This window comes from Cuculus canorus, chromosome 2 (assembly GCF_017976375.1).
Source record: "Cuculus canorus isolate bCucCan1 chromosome 2, bCucCan1.pri, whole genome shotgun sequence".
In the NCBI taxonomy this organism is placed as follows: Eukaryota; Metazoa; Chordata; class Aves; order Cuculiformes; family Cuculidae; genus Cuculus; species Cuculus canorus.
The window spans coordinates 135,522,722-135,542,367 of record NC_071402.1 but is presented as its reverse complement, the minus strand read 5'-3'; the positions used below and the strand labels follow the sequence as shown (position 1 = coordinate 135,542,367).

Genomic DNA, 19,646 nt, shown 5'->3' with positions numbered 1-19,646 from the left:
AAAGGTGTGAGTAGGTAGTGTGGGAAGGAGGCAGGGATCAGGTGTTCTTAGTGGAGTATTCCCTTGGGAAACCAGGGACACTTATTAAAACCATGTAAATCACTGTTGAGCAAGAGAAAGGCACATTAACTCACATGCCAGCTTATGGAGCAATAAACAGAACAAGGAGCTGCTCTTTTGGAGCCTATGGCTGAAGAAAATATTAAGCCAGGAGTATTTTGGTGGATGGGCATTTAGAATACCTTCTGTAAGTTCCCAGGTTCTATGCAGCCAAGCTCACACAAGAGAGCTTTTTCACAGCAAGGAGTGGAGCTATGGAAATCTACCTCTCCTGCTTTACCTGTGAAGCCTCAGGGGAAGCCACTGCTCTGACAGGGAGCTGACAGCAGCAATCGCGTACCAGGCCATAGGCTTGGGAACACGCCATGCATAGCAAACGGAAGCCTCAAATTCTTATTTCCAGCCTGACACTAACAGTGATAATCTGGTCCACTCCTGTCCGTCTTTCTTTGGCTTGCTTGTATGTTGTGTCCCTCTCCAGTAGGCTAGAAATCTGGAACTGGGGAGTCTGCACCATATCATTGATGCCAGTTTGTACAGTCCTGCACATGCATACAACTGGCCAGTGGGGAGATGATAGATCACCTTGTCTGTGTCTTTGTAGACACTTTTGGTGTTACTGCTGTCTGTTCCCTATATACCACAGATGATTCTTCTGAGCTTTGGATATTCTATAATTATAAATAAAAATGTTTGAAGATGACCTACTGATACCGTGATTAGTCACAGAGGGAAGAACATGGCTTCTTGTTTGTTTGGGTGTTAGCGATTTCATAAACACTTTTAGAAGAGAAAGAGAATCCTTAGCCAAATTTTGGGGAAATCTTACCTCAGAGCACAGGCCAGCTAGTGCTGGAGTGAGAATAAGATCAAAAAAGTACATAAATAAGACATGCTGATGCCTTCAGACATCTTAAAGCAACAGCTACTCTTCTTACTCTACTACCAAAAGGACATTCTTACTGCAGTTTATCTTGGGAGAACCATGCAGATGTGGGAGAACGAACTGATTATCTTCTCCTTTGTATATTGTTAGAAAATAATTACTTGGCCTCTGGCTGCAGAATGCCTTTTTTGAGTGATGATGCATGGTGGAAGAATAAAAATCTCATAACACAAAGAAAGGAGTTTCCAGCCTCAGGGTGAGCTTACGAGATTGACAGCTTGGGAAAATCCTTTTGATTTGGAAATGGGGCAAGTCTAGGCCATTTTTGTTGACTGACATATTGAAGTGTGATTTTTAAGGAGCCTTTCTGTAATAGCAAAAATTCTTCATCTGAAAACTCTGGCCTGGAGTATTGAGAGTAGAGTACTCTACATGATGTCAAGGGCATTTTTTTCTTCTGCTAAATGTAGTAGAATATTTTGCTCAACAAACTCACAAGCAAATCTTAAGAATGCAATGTAAAGTTTTCATTAGGTGGCTACAGCATAAGAAGCTTGTGACTGCCTGTGGCTTAAATTTCCAGCTGCAGGCTGGATGGGCTCTTCTAGGGCTGGCTGTTGCTTATCTCTGGTAAGGGGCCAAAAGGCAGAGAGTTAATGAGTGGTGGAGCGCCAATGTCTGTTGGGTCTTGCTAGCACATGCATCACTCCAGGGGTCCCACCAACACGTGGGCAGTGGTGAATAACATAGAAAACCGCAACCCCAAGCTATCCTGGGAAAAGGTATGACATATGCCTTGAGGTCATGCCGGGTCCTTTATGGCACAAACTGGCCATTATGCTTAATCGTTTTTCCAGATGAATTTGAAGGCGCTCTGTTTCAGCACTATCCAAATAAATGATTGCTTTTTCACTTTTATTGGGATGAAGCTCCCTGAAGCAGCCAGAGTGGACTGTAGCTGTATGCACACATTTGATATTGGTTTCTTGCCCTGCAAAAGGGCGATGTTCTGACCCTGAGAAACAATAACAAATGAGAAATGACATTCCGAGGAGCAGTTTCTAGAGAAGGGGTCAGCTGAAGGCATCAGCCTTGAAATACATATGTCGATGTCAGATTCCATTCAATCATCTCAAACATTTTGCAGAAACGTTTTACATCGGTTCAGACTTTTTTTTAATAAAGCTATTTTACAAATGTCATCAATGATTTTTCCAAATAAAATAATCTAGAACTTCTACACAGGGATTAGTTATAACAACGAATAACGAGTGTATTCATCTTGCGTTGTACATTTACCATGATATTTTGAATTGAGATTCAGAGCACAACCTGTTCTGGTTGCTCTGCATTGCTCTTTGGAGAAATGTATCTCTCTCCATTGATTAACATAGCAGGATGTTTAAAGTTAGACTTTGTGACTCCTGCTTCTGGAATCAGTGGAATTACACTGATCTATGCACTAGTAGACCTAGTAGTATAAATACGTCAGGTGTATACATGCTAGAAGATTTCAAACATCTGAAGGAATGAAAGAATCTCGCTACAAATTACAACATACATACCCCAGCCCAAGAGGTAATACCAGTGTAAACGCTGCTCTTCAGCAAACACTGCCACCACAATCAATGTGTGAAGATAGATGCCTTCGCAGAGCATCCAGAAGTAGTTGCAGCCCAGCATGTACTGGTGAAAGAATTGCAGCACTTTGCAGCTTACCTGTTAGATAAATGAGATAATGTTACACACCTGACCATCATTCTGCATTCAAATAAGCAGACAAATATTATTGCTAGGCTATAAGAAAGCAAAGTGGAACAAGAATCTCTACCTCTTGCTAAGTTTGTTCAGCACCTATCAGTAACAGGAACTTCAAACTTTTATAAATGAGGTGAATGGAACAAAGAGCCCTTACATAACAGAAAAAAATCTATGATAATAGCACTCTGAAAATTACATAACAAAATCCCTTCAACAATCGATAATCTGATGTCCTTTAGAACTGCAGCAAGAAACTTGTTCTAGATGTACAAGAAAGGCTATGAAGAAGACAGTAACTCAGAACTCCAGTTTGGGTGATTTCTTCTGCTTTTGATCAAACTTTTCTAAGACCTGTCACTCATTCTTTATGTTGCATCCAGCTCTAAACTCATCCCTTTGGGAAGGGCAAGTTGTTGGCAGTGAAGATTCTTTTGGTAGAGTACCATAGATACTGGCTTCATCTCTTTGTGAGAAGACAGCTTTACTTTATTTTGTTCAAATAACAAAGTGACACATAGATCTAAACAGACCCAGCAAAGTTGAGAAGTGGCTCCTGCCTGCAGTTTAGATGAGATTGCAGACATAGATCTTGAGAAGGGACTATGACTTTGAGGAGTTAGGATGTGGTGAGCAAATGGTGGAGGAAAGTGTGGCATGTCCACTATCAGAGACAGCTGTTGTGGGACAATGCTCTTCCTTTTCTTAGAGGATCTCCAGTCCATCTGTCTCCTTGGAGAGGGCAATGAGGTCCTCCACATGGGCTTTCATGCCACCAGCACCCAGGAGGGCCAGGAGGAGTGAGAGGATATTGCTGTGTTGGCGGAGACCCACAGTTGGAGGAGGACTATGTGCTACTCTGAAATCTGAGGTCTCAGCAGTGATGCCAAAGTGATAGTCATTATCTATGGCCACAGGAAAATATTCCTTCCCCTTAACTTCTGCAATTTTTTTCCAAGCTGACTACTTGGGCTGTAAGAGATGTCTTTAGGATTTTATTTTCTCTTTTTAGACATTTTGGCAGTGCAGTAGACAGAGGTCTGCATGTTCTGCATCTGTCTGGATTGCCCCTCTGGACAAGAAAATCTTGTTAGCGATCCACGGCAACACTTTCTGTAGCTGAAAAACATTCAAAAGCAATTACTCAAACGTGCATTTAGTTTTGTTTCAGTATTTGCATTGCAGCTTGGTGCTCATGAAAATATACCATTATTGATAGGTTAGGATTCTGATAGGATTAACTTTTAGGTCATTCATTTTTTTTGCTCACTGCACAGGGCAGAGTAGACAGTCATCTTATTTTCCACACCATGTCTGAACAGTTCTTACAAAGCACACCCAAAAGGGGTTTCATAGTGGTTTGAAAAGATTAGGAAAAAAAAAGAGAGTAAGAAAAAGGATGAGGTATTTTCTCCTTTTCCTGTTGGGAAATGTGTTCATTAAGGTTCTTAGATCATCCTTGGACTGTTTTTCACAGGTCTGGGTCAATCTATTTCTTGCCTTGATTCCTCACCTGTGCTTGATGTAGCCTCCCAGCTGGCAGCTGGCTTTTCTCTCTTTTCCCTTATCCATCACCCATCCTTGCAAATGCTGCCTTGACTGACAGGTGCTTCTCAAAAGTTGAACACGTATTTAGGTGGCACCCTTCCTGATATCAGCCAGATACCCCAGCCTCTACAAAAGTCAGCTAAGTTTCTGAGACACCACAGCAGTTCTCCAGATGTCCCGGGTTTGGGCTGGGCTAGCCCCATGGTCCCCTGTGGAGATTTTCTTGGAGGAGCTGCAGGTCAGGGTGTGGACCTGAGAGCTCAAGGCATTGTTTTCCCAATGGCTTCAGCAGGAATGTCTCAGGGTGCCTTCACATTGCATGAAGACTAGTCCTGATCCCATCAGCACTAAAGTCACCCCGACTTTCCACCCAGCCATCGAGGCTCTGCGAATGGTATTATCCTGCAGCTCATCACCTGAAGGAGACCAGAGCATGGCTGGCGAGTTCCCCAACAAAATCCACAGTATGTTCTCAAATCTGTCATTTTAACTCAATGTTTTCACTATTTCAGACCTCCAACTAAAAAGGAGATAACTACAGAGTATCCTTGCCTCTCTTTGTCACTGTTTGCACTGTTCACTGATGCTCTGAGTAGAGACCAACCAAACACAACTTCAATTTGAACTAGTTCCAATCTTTGCTGGAATTTTCATCTGTAGCTAAAACAAATGTACACAGAGAAAGTACACTGCTTGAGAACTACTCATCTAGACTTCATTTACTTCATTTCCTCAAGATTTCTTTCTTTCCTGTACCGCTCATGTGAACTGTCACTTGTTGCTTTAAAAATGAAATCATATATTCATCTTTTAGAGTAATGGCCATGCAGACAGCTCATGACTCTCGTGAGGAATTTAATCACTTCCTACTCAGTAAGTTAAAGAAATAAGAATACCATTGGCAAAGCACGAAGGATAGGTCTGATTGATTTAAACTTAGATCCATATCACATTAATTTGAGAATGAACCTGAAAAAGCATAAAGAGTTTAAGCACAACAAGGCATTGAGATGAATTATGTTAAATTCATATTAATCAAACTACAGCAAAATCAGTCTTCCTTTGGATGAGCTAACAAACACAGAATGTTTCATCTGAGGCTAAGTGATGCAGTGGAAATACTTTTCTGCAATAAAAGAGTGTTCTTAGGTCAGAGCAGGTAAAAGAGAAGAAGCTGTTACTGATGAGAACTAGATTCATGCATTGTACAAATAAAACATGACAAATGTAAACAACATCTCGGTGTACATTAGTCTTCACTGTGAAAACTGCAGAACTACTAAGTTTTATGAAGTGTTCATTCTTACAGAAACAAGTAAAATAAAACTGCAAGATAATACTGAAGCAAACCTTCTACCACTTCCATGCCTGATAACTGACTGATTGTTACCTCTAGGATAAAATTACACCTTGGGGGGTTGTTTCCTGCTGAAGTCAAATATATTTTTGTTGCAAGCTCTTTGAGGTAGAGGCTCTATCCTTGTGAAAATCCACAGTCAAATCCAGGACTCAAAGGATTATCACAGCACCTTCACGCTATGAAGGAGAGTAAAATGTCATGAGGTCTGACTCTACAGGTGTGTAGGTGACTGAAGCTAGTGGGTTTTAATGCATGAACAGGGCAGGTTGAGAGGAAATAACTGGTCCTTTTCAGTGCAGGCCCGTAACTCCACTTCTCAGGCTGGTGCGCCTGTCTCCTAAACAAAGGGCTAAACAAATGCTCCTCCTTCTGAGACCCTGGAGACAGACAGCATTGCACTGCACATGCTGGTGGCTATGTAGTAGGGGAAAGTGTGACACAATTACCAGGAAAGCCCACAAAGCCAGGCAACCACATAAGAGAGCAGCTCCCGTATTGCTCTGGGAGGATGGCCAAGAATGAACCCTTCTTTTGGCAGAAGGCAGCCTGGCAAGAATTTTGATCTGTGAGCAAGGAGGCTGCCTCCTGCTACTTCTTCTCACTGCAGTGATAAACTCAAAAGCTGAGGAAAGTTCTTTACAGATCTACAGGACAGCATCTGAGAAAAAAACCAAACCTTTATTGCTAATTTTCCTTACTCATGAATGCAACCTGAAATGGCCTTAAATTCTGGCTAACTGCTCAAGGATGAAAGGGGTCAATAGGGATGCAGTCAGTCATAGTCTGCTTTCTTGCGAGTCTTGCTAAGATTCATGTAATCTTGTGAACACCTTAGCCTCAATATGCACTTCAAAAGTTTGCCGGAATGATTGCAAAGAGAAGATATAAAACTATTTATTCTCCTTTTACAAGGAGCTAGAACCAGTGCCTATGGTGTTTTCCAGGATGTACTGGCATATTATAAATACTGTTAATGTTCAAATTCTGTCAAAGAAGCCACAGAGGTCCATCTGCCTATGCAGGACCCTGAAATTGCACAGTCATGTAACTGGAATGCCAGTTTCCTCACCTAATCTGGCAGCCTCTTATCATACGTATTTGTCATTTTTCTGTTAAGACTGTCTTGGTTATTGGTTAATAGCTTACGGATAGAAAGCTGCAGCTCTAATTATGAAAGAAAATCACTCAGACTACATAAACCCCAGAATACTGTCTTCAACAATAACACCAAAATGTAATGTGAAATAAACTGCTATTTTTTTTTCAGCAGGTCTTCCTAGTAATTCAATCAGAGTAAAAGGACTGACTCGGGTCTGGATAGATTCCTGTAAGTCCTTGCTCCTATGATGCTTTCCTGGGTGAAGGCACTCAGGCTGGCAAGTTAAGAGGTCTGTGATTTACACCAGGCCTTGGCAACTCCAGAGAGCCTGTCCTGCAGCAAGTGAGGGAGGGAGAGCCCCTTGGTGTGCATACCGAAACCTCTGTTTTTAAATGTTCACTATCCATTGTAATGCCCCTGACTGACATTTCAAACGAATTGTTAAGAAGAGGACAACCAAGGTTACTGATTTTAAACCAAAACAGTTATATGGGCGATCACTACAGCTGTGCAATTCTTCATTTAAAGGGAAATAAACATATCTGACCTTATTAGTCTGGTACCTTTTCAACCCTGTGAATCTCCACAGTCCACAGCAGTGGAGGGACCCTCCCCAAGGAGAGTTTGTACCGCTTGCCATGGAGGCCAGGCACGATTTGTTCAAATTCAGTTTAAAAGTAATAACAATATATTCTCAGACATTCTTAAGTTAGTATTTTAAAGGAGTAGCTTGAAGTTTTATTACTGATCTGCCTCACAAGTTTGTTTGGGGTTTTTTTTCTATTAGAGCACTATTCTGTGAAAATAACTTTAAATTCCAAGTGCCCGTATGTTACACAAATAAACAACAAAAGGACTTTCCAAAGCAAGACAGTGCTAAGTACTGCAGCTGTTAATCACTGGCTATCAGAATCTCACACCATTATACAATATATCTGCTATGAGTCATCCAATAAATTGTGTTCCAGTCAGGAACCTGGCACACAGGAGATCAGGCTAAGATTAATATTTTAAGATACTTTTAAACCATTTAAAGAACAAAATGTACACAGTTGCTCAGAGAGAGACAATATTTTGTGTTACAAGAAAGTAAAACATGAAATTAAACAACGTGGGATATTTTTAACAGCATGTGTTGTTGTCTGTGTCATGGTGAAGCAGCCAGCCTAGAACTGGGCATTGTGGACAGCAATTAATATGGCTACATCTCCACACAACCTTGAGAGCTACCAAAGAGAGGCCCTAAGCAGGAGAACACAGGGGAAATCAGGGTAGCCTCAAAGATAGTACAGGACCTACCTGACCTGCTGTTTATTTGGACTGAAAACAGGGTCAGAGCACTCATAAGATCTGCTGCCACCTTCTCCCAGTGGTGGGAGGTAATCCCCAATGAAAAGGCATAAGAGATTCAGTTATTTCAGGCACGTCTCCTCTGCCATCACAGCCAAGCAACAGTCACCATGCACAGGAGGACTGGACAAGGCAAAAGTTACTCAAATATATATTCATCTGATGCCTTGACTGACTTTGCAGCCATATCTGAGCTCTGGGCATGTTGTCATGCCCTGAGCCTGGCTAGTTTAAGCCTATGTGGAGTATACCTAACAGATGCCTGTGCTTATGATTACATTTGAGGTGTGAGATCCAAATCTGCAAAGGCATTTCCTAGGGACTAGGTACACATATAGCCTTTATGACATGGATAAAACCACTCCACGATTCTGTTAAATACTCCAGGGATTTTCTTATGATATGACTGGGATTTGTAAGACTAAATATAGACACCTAAGCTGTCTCTCCTACAGTTAAAAGATAATGAATTGATAGAGGTGATGGAGATTACATCAAAAATTACTTCATCCTAAAGGAGATATCTAAAATAAGTCAGATGGGTAGTGCCCTGAATGTGACTTTGTCTATCTTTAGCTATAAAAAGAATACAGGGTGACTAACTCTGCTATCTAGAAAACAGGTGTCGAAATGTAAGACATATCTCACCTTAAATGTCTGTGGGTGTTTTAACTCTCTACATGCACTCAGACTTTGCCTCGCTGCCTTTCCTGGGGTGACCTGCTGCCAGGGGGAGCACCCGATCCTTTGAAGGATCTTGGACCAAGGGGACACCAGGAAATACAGAAAACAGTCAGTTGGGTATATGCAGCCATAAGCTATTCAAAGCTGAAATGCAGAGGAAAGGAGCTTAATCTTCCAGAAAACTGACATGTTTTTGGTTGATAGCTCATTCTGCCAGCTACAAATAAAGGCCATGCACATAACCAGCCCATGCCTCTTGCTTTTTTCCTCCTGTTGAAAGTCATTACTGTTTCTTCTCCAATACTCTTATCCCATTTGCTTGGCTGTTATCCGTAAAAACACTCTGATGCCCTTTCATTTATTTCTTTTCTCTTTCACACTACTTCTGTTTAGTCTTAAATACTTTCAGGAGGAGCAGGATGATTGGGTCATGACTGGAAATGGGCAATAATACAGGCTTGAACAGCAGCCACTGAAGGGCAATGAAACAGCATAGGTGGCATTCATCTTTCAGAGCCTGGATGTCTGAATTCACGGTATAGAAGTAGAGGCTGAAGCAGTCCCTGGAGAGGAGTGAGCACTCTGTATTTAATTCACCTGACTTGTTTTAGCCATCTGTACTAGAGTAAGGGGAATGGTCTCCTGGACTCAAACAAAGCTCCCTTCACTGGCAACACAGCCACTTAATCAGACAAATCCCACAAAGGAAAATAGGTGTGACAGCATGATACCCGTTAGAATATTATGATTAGGAAATATTATGGTACTTTCCTTCGGAGGGGAATTCCATTTGGAAATGTCCATCTTTTGAAAGATCTACTTTCTGGCTAATTAAGAGTCAAATTTGCCAAATTTCACACATTTTAGGTACACTCTTTTAAAGGGAAAGGTAAGGAAAACTAGGGAGAGGAACCTCAAGTTTAATTTGAATTATCTTGTATTAGTAGTTGCTCTGCAACAGTGAGGTTTCTAAACATAATTGCTCTATATTCCCAGAGAAATATCAAACCTTAAGCTGCTTAAATGGTCAATTAATGTGGGAGGCTTTGTGTAGAAAGCACGAGAGAAGTAGTTCATTAGAGGATACCATGTCCATACGGCACAGCACAGAATCTGCCAAAAAGGCAACTGTTAACATTTGTACTTGTTGATCTGACATTTAAGAAGTCACTACTTGACATTTTTCCATGCCTGCATTTTTAGGGGCTAATGACATATCATGTATTTACCTTTCAGTCTCTCAGATGCACAGGGCGCAATGCAATTGAAAGAAATTTATGGTCATCCAGGTCCCACCCTACTTTTTTAGGTCATCTTCACTTTGTAATTACAAACCTCTCCAATCTCCTGAGGAAAACCAAAGGGAAAAATAATAGAAACCCTCAATAAAGCATGGAGAATTGATTTACTGTCAGAACTGAGTCAAGCACAACTCTACATCATGAAAGACCCAAAGCCTTTCAGGGACCATTGCAGCTCAGTTCTGAGGGTAAAATAAGTACATATTTCTTGAGCAGCAGTTCTGGAGGCATGTAATGGATTTTAGCAAATCTGCAGTAGATCCACTTATTTTGTGTGTGCAGCCAGCATGTGATTTGCTGCGACAATGGCATATAAAAATACCAGTGGCTGCAAAAGGCCACAGTGGCCAAACAGGAGAACTGCAGCAAGACTGGAGGTGCTGACATTTTGGTGATTTTGGACATAGCTGTCCTGGGAGTGCTCAGTTCTCACTGCTACAGTTGCAGAGCTTCATGGTCCAGAGATGGTGCAGGTGCACAATCAAGCAAAATGACAGGTTAAATCAGATATTTTAACAAAGACATTTAAATCTGCAGTTTGGCCTGTGTAATGGGTATTCAGCCTCCATCTTCGTTGTGGCTGAAAATGTAGCTCTTCCTCACCTGAGCAGTCTGAAAACTTGGGAACAAGCACCAGGACCTGATGCCTTCAGCTTTGGAACAACAATGTATTTTGCAGTACAAAGTCCTTTCTGGAATCACATTTCTTCAGGAAAGAGCACCCCACCACCTAAATAAGAGGCTCTGTATAGGGATCATACTGTTGAAACACCATTCACAGGATTTGATGGAGCCTGGCTTATTTTGACATGAAATAGAATCATAGAATCATAGAATCATAGAATCATAGAATCATAGCATCATAGAATAGTTTGGGTTGGAAGGGACCTTAAAGATCATCTAGCTCCAACCCCCCATGTCATGAGCAGGGACACCTCCCACCAGACCAGGCTGGCCAAGGCCCCATCCAACCTGGCCTTGAACACATCCAGGGATGGGGCATCTACAACTGCCTTGGGCACCCTGTGCCAGTGTCTCACCACTCTCATTGTGAAGAAATTCCTCCTTACATCTAGCCTAAATCTGCCCCTCTCCAGTTTATGCCTGTTGCCCCTGGTCCTATTACTACAAACCTTTGTAAACAGTCCCTCTCCAGCTTTCTTGTAGACCCTTCAGGTACCGGAAGGTCGCTATAAGATCTCCTCGGAGCCTTCTCTACTCCAGGTTGAACAACCCCAACTCTCTCAGCCTGTCCTCGTATGGAAGGTGCTCCAGCCCTCTGATCATCTTCGTAGCCCTCCTCTGGACCCGTTCCAAAAGTTCCATATCCTTCTTATGTTCAGGATTCCAGAACTGGACACAATACTCCATATAAGGTCTCACAAGAAAGGAGCAGAGGGGCTGAATCACCTCCCTTGCCCTGCTGGCCACGCTTCTTTGATGCAGCCCAGGATATGGTTGACCTTCTGGGCTGTGAGCACACATTGCCGGATCATGTTGAGCTTCTCATCAACCAGCACCCCCAAGTCCTTCTCTGTAGGACTGCTCTCAATCACATCATCTCCCATTCTGTATTGAAATTGGGGATTGCCCCAACCCAGGTGAAGGACCTTGCGCTTGGCCTTGCTGAACCTCACGAGGTTCTCGCAGACTCACTTCTCCAGCCTGTCCAGGTCCCTCTGGATTACATCCCATCCTTCTGGTGTGCCAACTGCACCACTCAGCTTGGTGTCATCTGCAAACTTGCATTCAATCTAGCCACTAGGTTGGTCAAACAAGACTTGCCCCTGGTGAAGCCATGCTGGCTGCCATTAATCACCTCCCTGTCCTCCACAGACTTGAGCATAGCTTCTAGGAGGATCTGTTCCATGATCTTCCGAGGCACATAGATGAGGCTGACAGGTCGGTAGTTCCCAGGGTCATCTTTTCTACCCTTTTTAAAAATGAGCACAATGTTACCCTTCTTCCATTCACCAGGGACTTCTGATTGCCATGACTTTTCAAATATCATGGAGAGTGTCTTGGCAACCACATCTGCCAATTCCCTCAGGACTCTGGGATGCACCTCATCAGGTCTCATAGACTTACGTGTGTTCAGATTCCTCAGGTGGTCACGAACCTGATCTTCCTCTGCAGTGGGAAGGGCTTTACCCCCCGGTCACTGTCTTGTTGTCCATTTACCCAAGAGGGGTGAGGACTGTCATTGTCAGTGGAGACTGAGGAAAAAAAGTTGTTAAATACCTGAGCCTTCTCCTTGTCTGTTGACACAAGGTCACCATTTTCAACGGTCAGTGGGGGTGTATTCTCTTTGGTCTTCCTCTTCTAATTGACATACCTGTAGAAGCCCTTCTTGTTGGTCTTCCCTTGCCAAGTTCAGCTCCAGCTGCACCTTGGCCTTCCTGACCCCATCCCTACACAACCGGGCAGTGTCCTTATACTCTTCCCAGGTTCCCTGTCCCTGGTTGCACTGCTTGTGCAGTTCCCTCTTGTTCCTGAGTTTAATCAGCAGGTCTCGACTCAGTCACGCTTTTTCTTCCCTTTCCTGCCTGATTTCCTACATATGGGGACTGAGCCCTCTTGTACCTCATGGAAAGTATTCTTAGATATTTGCCAGCTGTGTTCTGCTCCCTTATCTCCGAGGACCATGTCCCAGGGGTCCTACTGACTAACTCCTTGAACAGCCAGAAGTCTGTTTTCCTGAAATTTAGGGTCCTGACTATACCCCTCCTTGCCTGTCCCATATCCTTCAGGACCTTGAATTCCACCAGTGTGTGATCACTGCAGCCCAGGCTGCCTCCAATCCTAATGTCACTGATGACTTCACTTGTATTAGTGACCACCAGGTCTAATATTGCATCTGCTTGGGTGGGGATCAGCTCTATTAGCTGGATTAAGAAATTACCTTCAATATACTCCATGAGTCTCCTAGATTGCCTACAGTTTGCCATGCTACTTTTCCAGCGTATGTCAGGGTGATTGAAGCCCCCAAGTAGAATGAGAGCTTGTGAGCATGAAGCCTCCAGTAGCTGGAGGAAGAAGGTTTCATTGTCTAGCTCTCCTTGGTCAGGTGGCCTGAAGTATAAACCAACCACAAGGTTCCCTTTGGTTCCTCGGTCTTTTATTCTGCCCCACAAGCTTTCAACCTGTTTGTGGCTACTCTTCAATGATAGCTCTTCACATTCTATCCCTTTCCTGACATGGAGGGCAACGCCTCCACCCCTCCTTCCTGGTCTGTCCCTTCTGAACAGCCAGTACCTTGGGACTTGGCTACATGAAAGCTATCATCCCTCCCTTTGTGATGCTGCAACAGTTTTGAGAAACCTGAGCCTACTTATAGAATCATAGAATCATCGAATCATTAGGTTGGAAAAGACCTTTGACATCATCATTTCCAACCATACCTGTTCACTAATAAATCATATCCCTAAGCACTTCATCTACCTGCCTTTTAAATGGTGACTCAACCACCTCCCTGGGCAACCTGTTACAGTGCTTGGTAACCTTTCCTGTGAAGAAATTTTCCTAATGTCCAATCTAAACTTCCCCTGATGCAGCTTGAGGCCATTCCCCCTTGTCCCGTCCCCTGTCACTTGGGAGAACAGACCAGCGCTCACCTCGCTGCAACTTGCTTACAGGTTGCGGAAAGTAAATAAGGTCTCCCCTTAGCCTCATCTTCTCCAGGCTAAACAACCTCAGTTCCCTCAGCTGATCCTTGTAAGACTTGTTCTCCAGCCCCTTCACCAGCTTTGTTTCTCTTCTCTGGACACGCTATAGGACCTTAATGTCTTTCCTATAGTGAGGGGCCCACAAGTGAACACAGGATTCGAGGTGCAGCCTCAGCAGTGCTGAGTACAAGGGCAGAATCACTTCCCTGGTCCTGCTGGCCACACCATTTCTGATACAAGCCAAGATGCTGTTGGCTTTCTTGGCTACCTGAGCTCATTGCTGTCTCATGTTTAGTTGGCTGTTGACCAACACCCCCAGGTCTTTCTCTTCCAGGTAGCTTTCCAGTCACTCTTCCCCAAGCCCTGTAGTGCTGCACGGGGTTTTTGTGTCCCAGGTGCAGGACTCTATACTTGGCCTTGTTAAACATCATTCTATTGGCCTCAGCACATCAATCCAGCCTGTTCAGATCCCTCTGCAGAGCCTCCCTACCCTCCAGCAGGTTGACACTTCCTCCCAGTTTAGTGTCATCTGCAAACTTGCTAAGGGTGCACTCAATCCCTTCATCCGGGTCATTGATAAAGATATTGAACAGGACTGGACCCAGCACTGGGCCCTGGGGCACCACTTGTTACTGTCCTCCAAATGGATTTAATTCCATTTACCACCACTATTTGGGCCCGGCCATCCAGCCAGGTTTTAACGCAGCAGAGGGTGCGCCGGCCTGATCACCCATTTGTCCTGCGTGTGCTGTGATATAGCACTCAAAATGACCTGCTCCATGACCTTCCCCAGCACTGATTCCAGACTGACAGATCTGTAGTTTCCCAGATCCTGTCTCTGTCCCTTCTTGTAAATGAGTGCAACATCAGCCAGCTTCCAGTCAAGTGGAACTTCTCCAGTCAGCCAGGACTGCTGGAAGATGATGGAAAAGTGTTTGGTGAGCACCTTCACCAGCTCCTTTAATACCCTTGGGTGGATCCCATTCAGCCCCATAGATTTATGAACTTCTGATTTGCCTAACAGGTCTCTACGAATTTCCTCTTGGACCAAGGGCACTTTGTTCTGCTCTTCCTCCCTGTAAACTGGCTTGTGAGATTGAGTATCCAGGGAATGTCTTACCTTACTATTAAAGACTGAGGCAAAGAAGGCATTAAGTACCTCAGCCTTATCCCCATTCTGTGTCACTATTGTTACCCCTGCATCTAGTAAAGGATGGAGATTCTCCATGGCTCTTCTTTTGTTCTTTATATATTTGTAGAATGATTTTTTAATTATTTTTCACAGCATGGACCAATCTAAGTACTAATTGGTTTTTAGCCCTTCTGATTTTCTCTCTACCTGACCTCATTTCATTCCTGCAGTCCTCCCAAGATGCCTGCCCCTTTTTCTGAAGTTCATATATTTTCATTCTTTTCCTGATCTCCACCCAGAGCTCTCTGCTCAGCCAGGCTGGTTTTCTTCTCCACTGGCTCATTTTCCAGCACATGGGGATGGCTTGCTCTTGTGCCACCCCGAATTCCTTTTTAAAGAGTATTCAGCCCCCACGGGCTCCTTTGCCCTTAAGAACTGTCTCCCATGGAACTTTATTGACCAGCCTTCTGAACAGTCCAAAGTCTGCCCTCCAGAAGTCCAAGGTGGCTGTAGACTGCTTTAAAAGAAGAGCAAGTAACTGAAACATAGACAGAAAAATTCATGAGGAAAGTAAGTTCAGGAAATCTGTCCCCAAATAAATAATTATTCCTAGACTCTTAAAGCTCTTTTTTCTCCCTCCTGATGGCAGCTGTTGATTTGATGTTCCCTTCCCATTGAGAAAGCAATCATAAAAACATCATTGCGCAAGCTCTCTTTCTGCGAGATGGTAACTGACTGACTTCTTTACAGCCCAGATTCAGTTGTTCCGCATAAACCACAAATACTTCACAGAAGTGTTTTTATGAATGATGTGAATGTCCTTCAATCATCCATACTTCATATTCTGAGCATGGCATGTCACATCAGATCAGTGAATCTGACACCACTAGGATTACATGGTGCTTTGTTTCCTCCATTACTCTGAGAGTTTTGAGAGTATAAACAAGAATATAAAGACCTTGGGAAAAATGATGGGAATTACTGCTCTGTTTCATGCCATTTATAGCCTGACAGATCTGTCTTAAAATGAATGCAGATACTATTCCACTGAAATCCATTATTCACTGAAAATTTGTGAGAATTCTTTGAGTATGGTTGATTCTGAATTCACAATGTCCCTTCATCTGCATTAATCTCACTGAACCCTGGTGGGGGGGAAGACTTGATCTTTCCTAGGATGGAAGAAGAGGTTCTGATGTACATCTGAATTACTGCAGTGCTAATGTCAGTGCAACCCAGTGATTTCAATGAGAGTAAAACTCGTGCAGCACAGTCCTGGCACTGTCCATGAACTTACTGCTGGCAGAAGCTTCATTTGCACATGACTCACCAGTGTAAGACAAACTCATCCTCTTGAAGCTAAACATGTGTTCCTGAATTAAAGTCACAGCCATTCCCTGCCTCCAAGGAAGATCACAATTCCCTTGGCTCACAGGCACAGGACACTGTCAGTGATCCCATGCCGGCTGTGAGAGCAGGAGATCTGTTCTCTGTGCATTGTGCACAATACTGCTCCATTTTTCTTGACACATGCACATCAGGACTATGCTTGCCCGCACCTCTCAGGCTCAGCCATCACAGCAATGAACTTCAGAAATGTGATATGGTGCTTTGCAGTCCAGTTCAGAAATGCTCCTTAGCTGGGACAGCTTCTCTATAAACTTGAGCATTACAGCTAAGTCTTCCAGTTCTTCCTTTCTTTCTATCAACTTCCCAGTTACCAATGGCATCCTTTTCACACTTTTTTTTTTCCAAAAAAAGGTTAAATGGATCTTAGAAGGATGTTAGTGACTACACTGGTTCTTGTTGCAAACGATAGTTTGTGACTTTCCTGTGCTGTCCATGTACAGCATGCCATGACAGCAAAGAACTTGGGCCACTCAAACACCTGTTCCTCATCTCTATGTTAATGGTGAAAGCTGATGACAGGACAGGTAGTTGTCACAGGGGAAATGTGAGGGATTTGAGATGTGAGCTCCTCTTCATGCACTTGCTCAGGTAAAGGAAAACAAGTGGAATTTGCATATTTATTTATAGATGTCAAAAGTTATTCTGGGGCACCTGCAAAGTCTAAAGAACAGCCTCAGTCCATTGCTTGTAAATGGCGAATTAAAGGGTTACATAAAACAGGAACTTTTGCTCCTTGTTTTACTTTGGAGCTGAATAATAAATGCCAGAATTTCATCACTGAATATGGTGTGGTGAGACACAAAATTGGTGGAAAACCTTTGACTTCAATGGAGCTTGACATCAGTTTAATTGCAGAGAGCCTCTGACTTACACAAAAGCAAGCAATGAATTTTATTCTCACCAGGTCAATCTTGCTAAGCCAGTTTGTCCTAGAGAAGTCAGTGCACAAAATCTGCACAACTTGTAAATTCACAAATAGACACTGCGCCGTGACTCACCAAACCTCATTCCTACACCTGAGGCAGCAGAAAGGGAATGTTTTAAACAGCCACTTGGACCCTTCATTAGATGGAGGCAAGATTATGACAGTTTTCACAAGAACACAAAACCTCTCAGAAGATACACTAGAAGACTCTGGAGACATGACCTCTAGGCACTGGCCAGTAATGTTCTCTTAGAATTTCTGTCTTTGACTACTTTTGCATCTAGACAATGCTATAGAATAGCTTTGAGTGATTTCTTTAGGGCTAAACTGCCTGCAGAGACCCCTGTAACTAATCTAGTGGAAGCAGGAAGGAAGAACAACTGTACTAAGATGAAAGACTTTGAGGATGCTTTGAGAGTGATGGGAAAGCTCTGGAAATAGTTATGTTAATAAAGAATCAAACAAATTTATCAAGCATGGAACTTCCTGAAGTTCTACCCTGAGCATAACACATGAAACAACTCAGAGGATCAAAGCTCCCTTCTCCTTTGTGAAGCTCCACCTTTGCTGCTTCCAGAGGGGGCTGTACCACAGCTGGGACTACTAAGGCAAACACAAATCACATGGCACAGAAGTTTTGCCATTTCTCTTCAGTGATATCAGCTATGAGTCTCTCATTTGAGAAAAATATGTTCTAAAAACCTCAGGCTCTGCCAGGCTACATCAAAAGTAACTAAAAGCAACGAGAGATCAGAAGGGAATATTTATATGGTAAAGACTTCTAACATTTAGACTGCTCCTGAAATGTTGTGAATCTCCTTTGTTTTCTTGGCTCTCATTCTCTTTCTATTCCTCTGAGAACAGGGGAAGACACCGGTATCGTAACCCCATAAATCACAGAGACTACCCTTTATGCACTCCTCATCTGCTCACACAGCTCAACATTTTATTTCTGCTGCTTTAATGTGTTAGGGAGGAAAAACTAATACAGTTGGGCAGTCATAGTTTTCACTTGAATTTGTCAATGGTGAGATTATTTATTATGTTCTAGTGTCTACGAGGATAACAGGTGTTTGTTTTTGTTTTTTTTTTTTAAATATCACTACTACTATGGCCTTGCATTAAAGACTGTAATGCTATTGAACACCAGCTTTTGTGCCCTCCTTCTCACTTCCACTTGGTCTCACTAATAACGCCAAATGGGAAGCAGCATAGTGGCTTCTCCCGAATGCATGCTTCCTGCTAGGAGATGGGTTTCAGGGAGTACAGGTAAACCAAGTGGTCTTTGTTATTCCATCTCATGCCCACAGTGACAGCAACTTTACTGAAATACTTGCAAAGGGTAAGGGACTATGCGCTCCTGACAGAGATAGAGAGGGCTTGTGGCACCATCAACTAGAGTGGTAAACTAGCTCAGGATCTGTACAGTAGATCTGCATCTACACAAGGAGGCAAGAAAAGGCTACATCCTATCACACTCCATGTCCAAGAGCTGAGAAAGTTACAGATACTGCCAGTGTAAGAACTGTGCTACACTCCGCCCATCTCACGCCTAACTTGTCCTTTCTGAGAAAATGAAATCACAATGCTTTTAATAAAACAGGATTGCTTTGGGTTGTCCCTTACCAGATCTGCTGCTGTACCCATGCAAGAAGGGGTGCAGATTACTTGTACATTAGGCATAAATGAGCTGCGTGGCACAGCTGGGACTTGGCAGTGAGACTGGAGCATGCCTGAATGGATGCTGGGCCCTTACTCTCTGATCTACCATGCCCAAGCACGACAGTCCATCCCGAGCTCCCAGGAGCTACCAGTGGAGCACTGGCCCTTGCCATGGACTTTATTAAACTGCAGTTGAAATCAAAACTTTCACAGCATACAATGCCAGAAGCAAGGGTGAAACTACTACATGAAAGCTGAAGAGGGTGCAGAAAAGCCTGGACAAAGAACAGAACAGATGCCTCAACTAGAACTAAAACTACTATAAGATCTCTTAAATTTTTTTTGGAAGAGGTTCTAATTACTGAGCCATTACTGATTCATGACCAGACTTAGCCCCATCTACAAACATACTTGCATTGGTGCCCATGGTGCCTATCAGTTATTCAGTTTCCATTAGCAGAGCTATCCCTCCAGTTATTAGCTGTATCTTCCTTTAACCCTATCAGCACTCAGTATTAAAATTACAAGTCTTGTGGAATACAAGAAACTAAAAATACAGATCTGATGTGCCAGGCTATATTAATAAATTAGGCAGCAAGAGTTTTATTTATATTTCCAGGGTTTTTAATGGAGAACATAATGCGCTGTTCACAGATCACCCTTCTATGAGTCAGTCTCATTCAAGAAGGAGATAGATACAGATGTCCTGCTTATTTTTGTTTAGATGTCCCTGAACCTTTTCACGTCTTGTATGACCACCTGAGCTCACATCTTTCTCTTCCATCATTTCAGATCCACATAAATTC

At 43.1% G+C, this 19,646-nt stretch overlaps 1 protein-coding gene across 5 annotated transcripts in view; it reads right to left on the bottom strand.

Annotated features, from left to right (window-relative positions):
- Window positions 1-19,646, bottom strand: part of CALCR (calcitonin receptor) — a 149,931-nt gene that overhangs the window by 24,537 nt on the left and 105,748 nt on the right. For 4 of the 5 annotated variants that reach the window (XM_054060436.1, XM_054060435.1, XM_054060438.1 and 1 more), the window contains 2 exons: window positions 8,710-8,817; window positions 2,512-2,665 (listed from right to left, as the gene is read on the bottom strand). In XM_054060436.1, the coding sequence (XP_053916411.1) occupies window positions 2,512-2,665; window positions 8,710-8,817 (262 nt within the window). The remainder of the gene's footprint in view (window positions 1-2,511; window positions 2,666-8,709; window positions 8,818-19,646) is intronic. The other variant, XM_054060439.1, reaches the window with a different exon arrangement.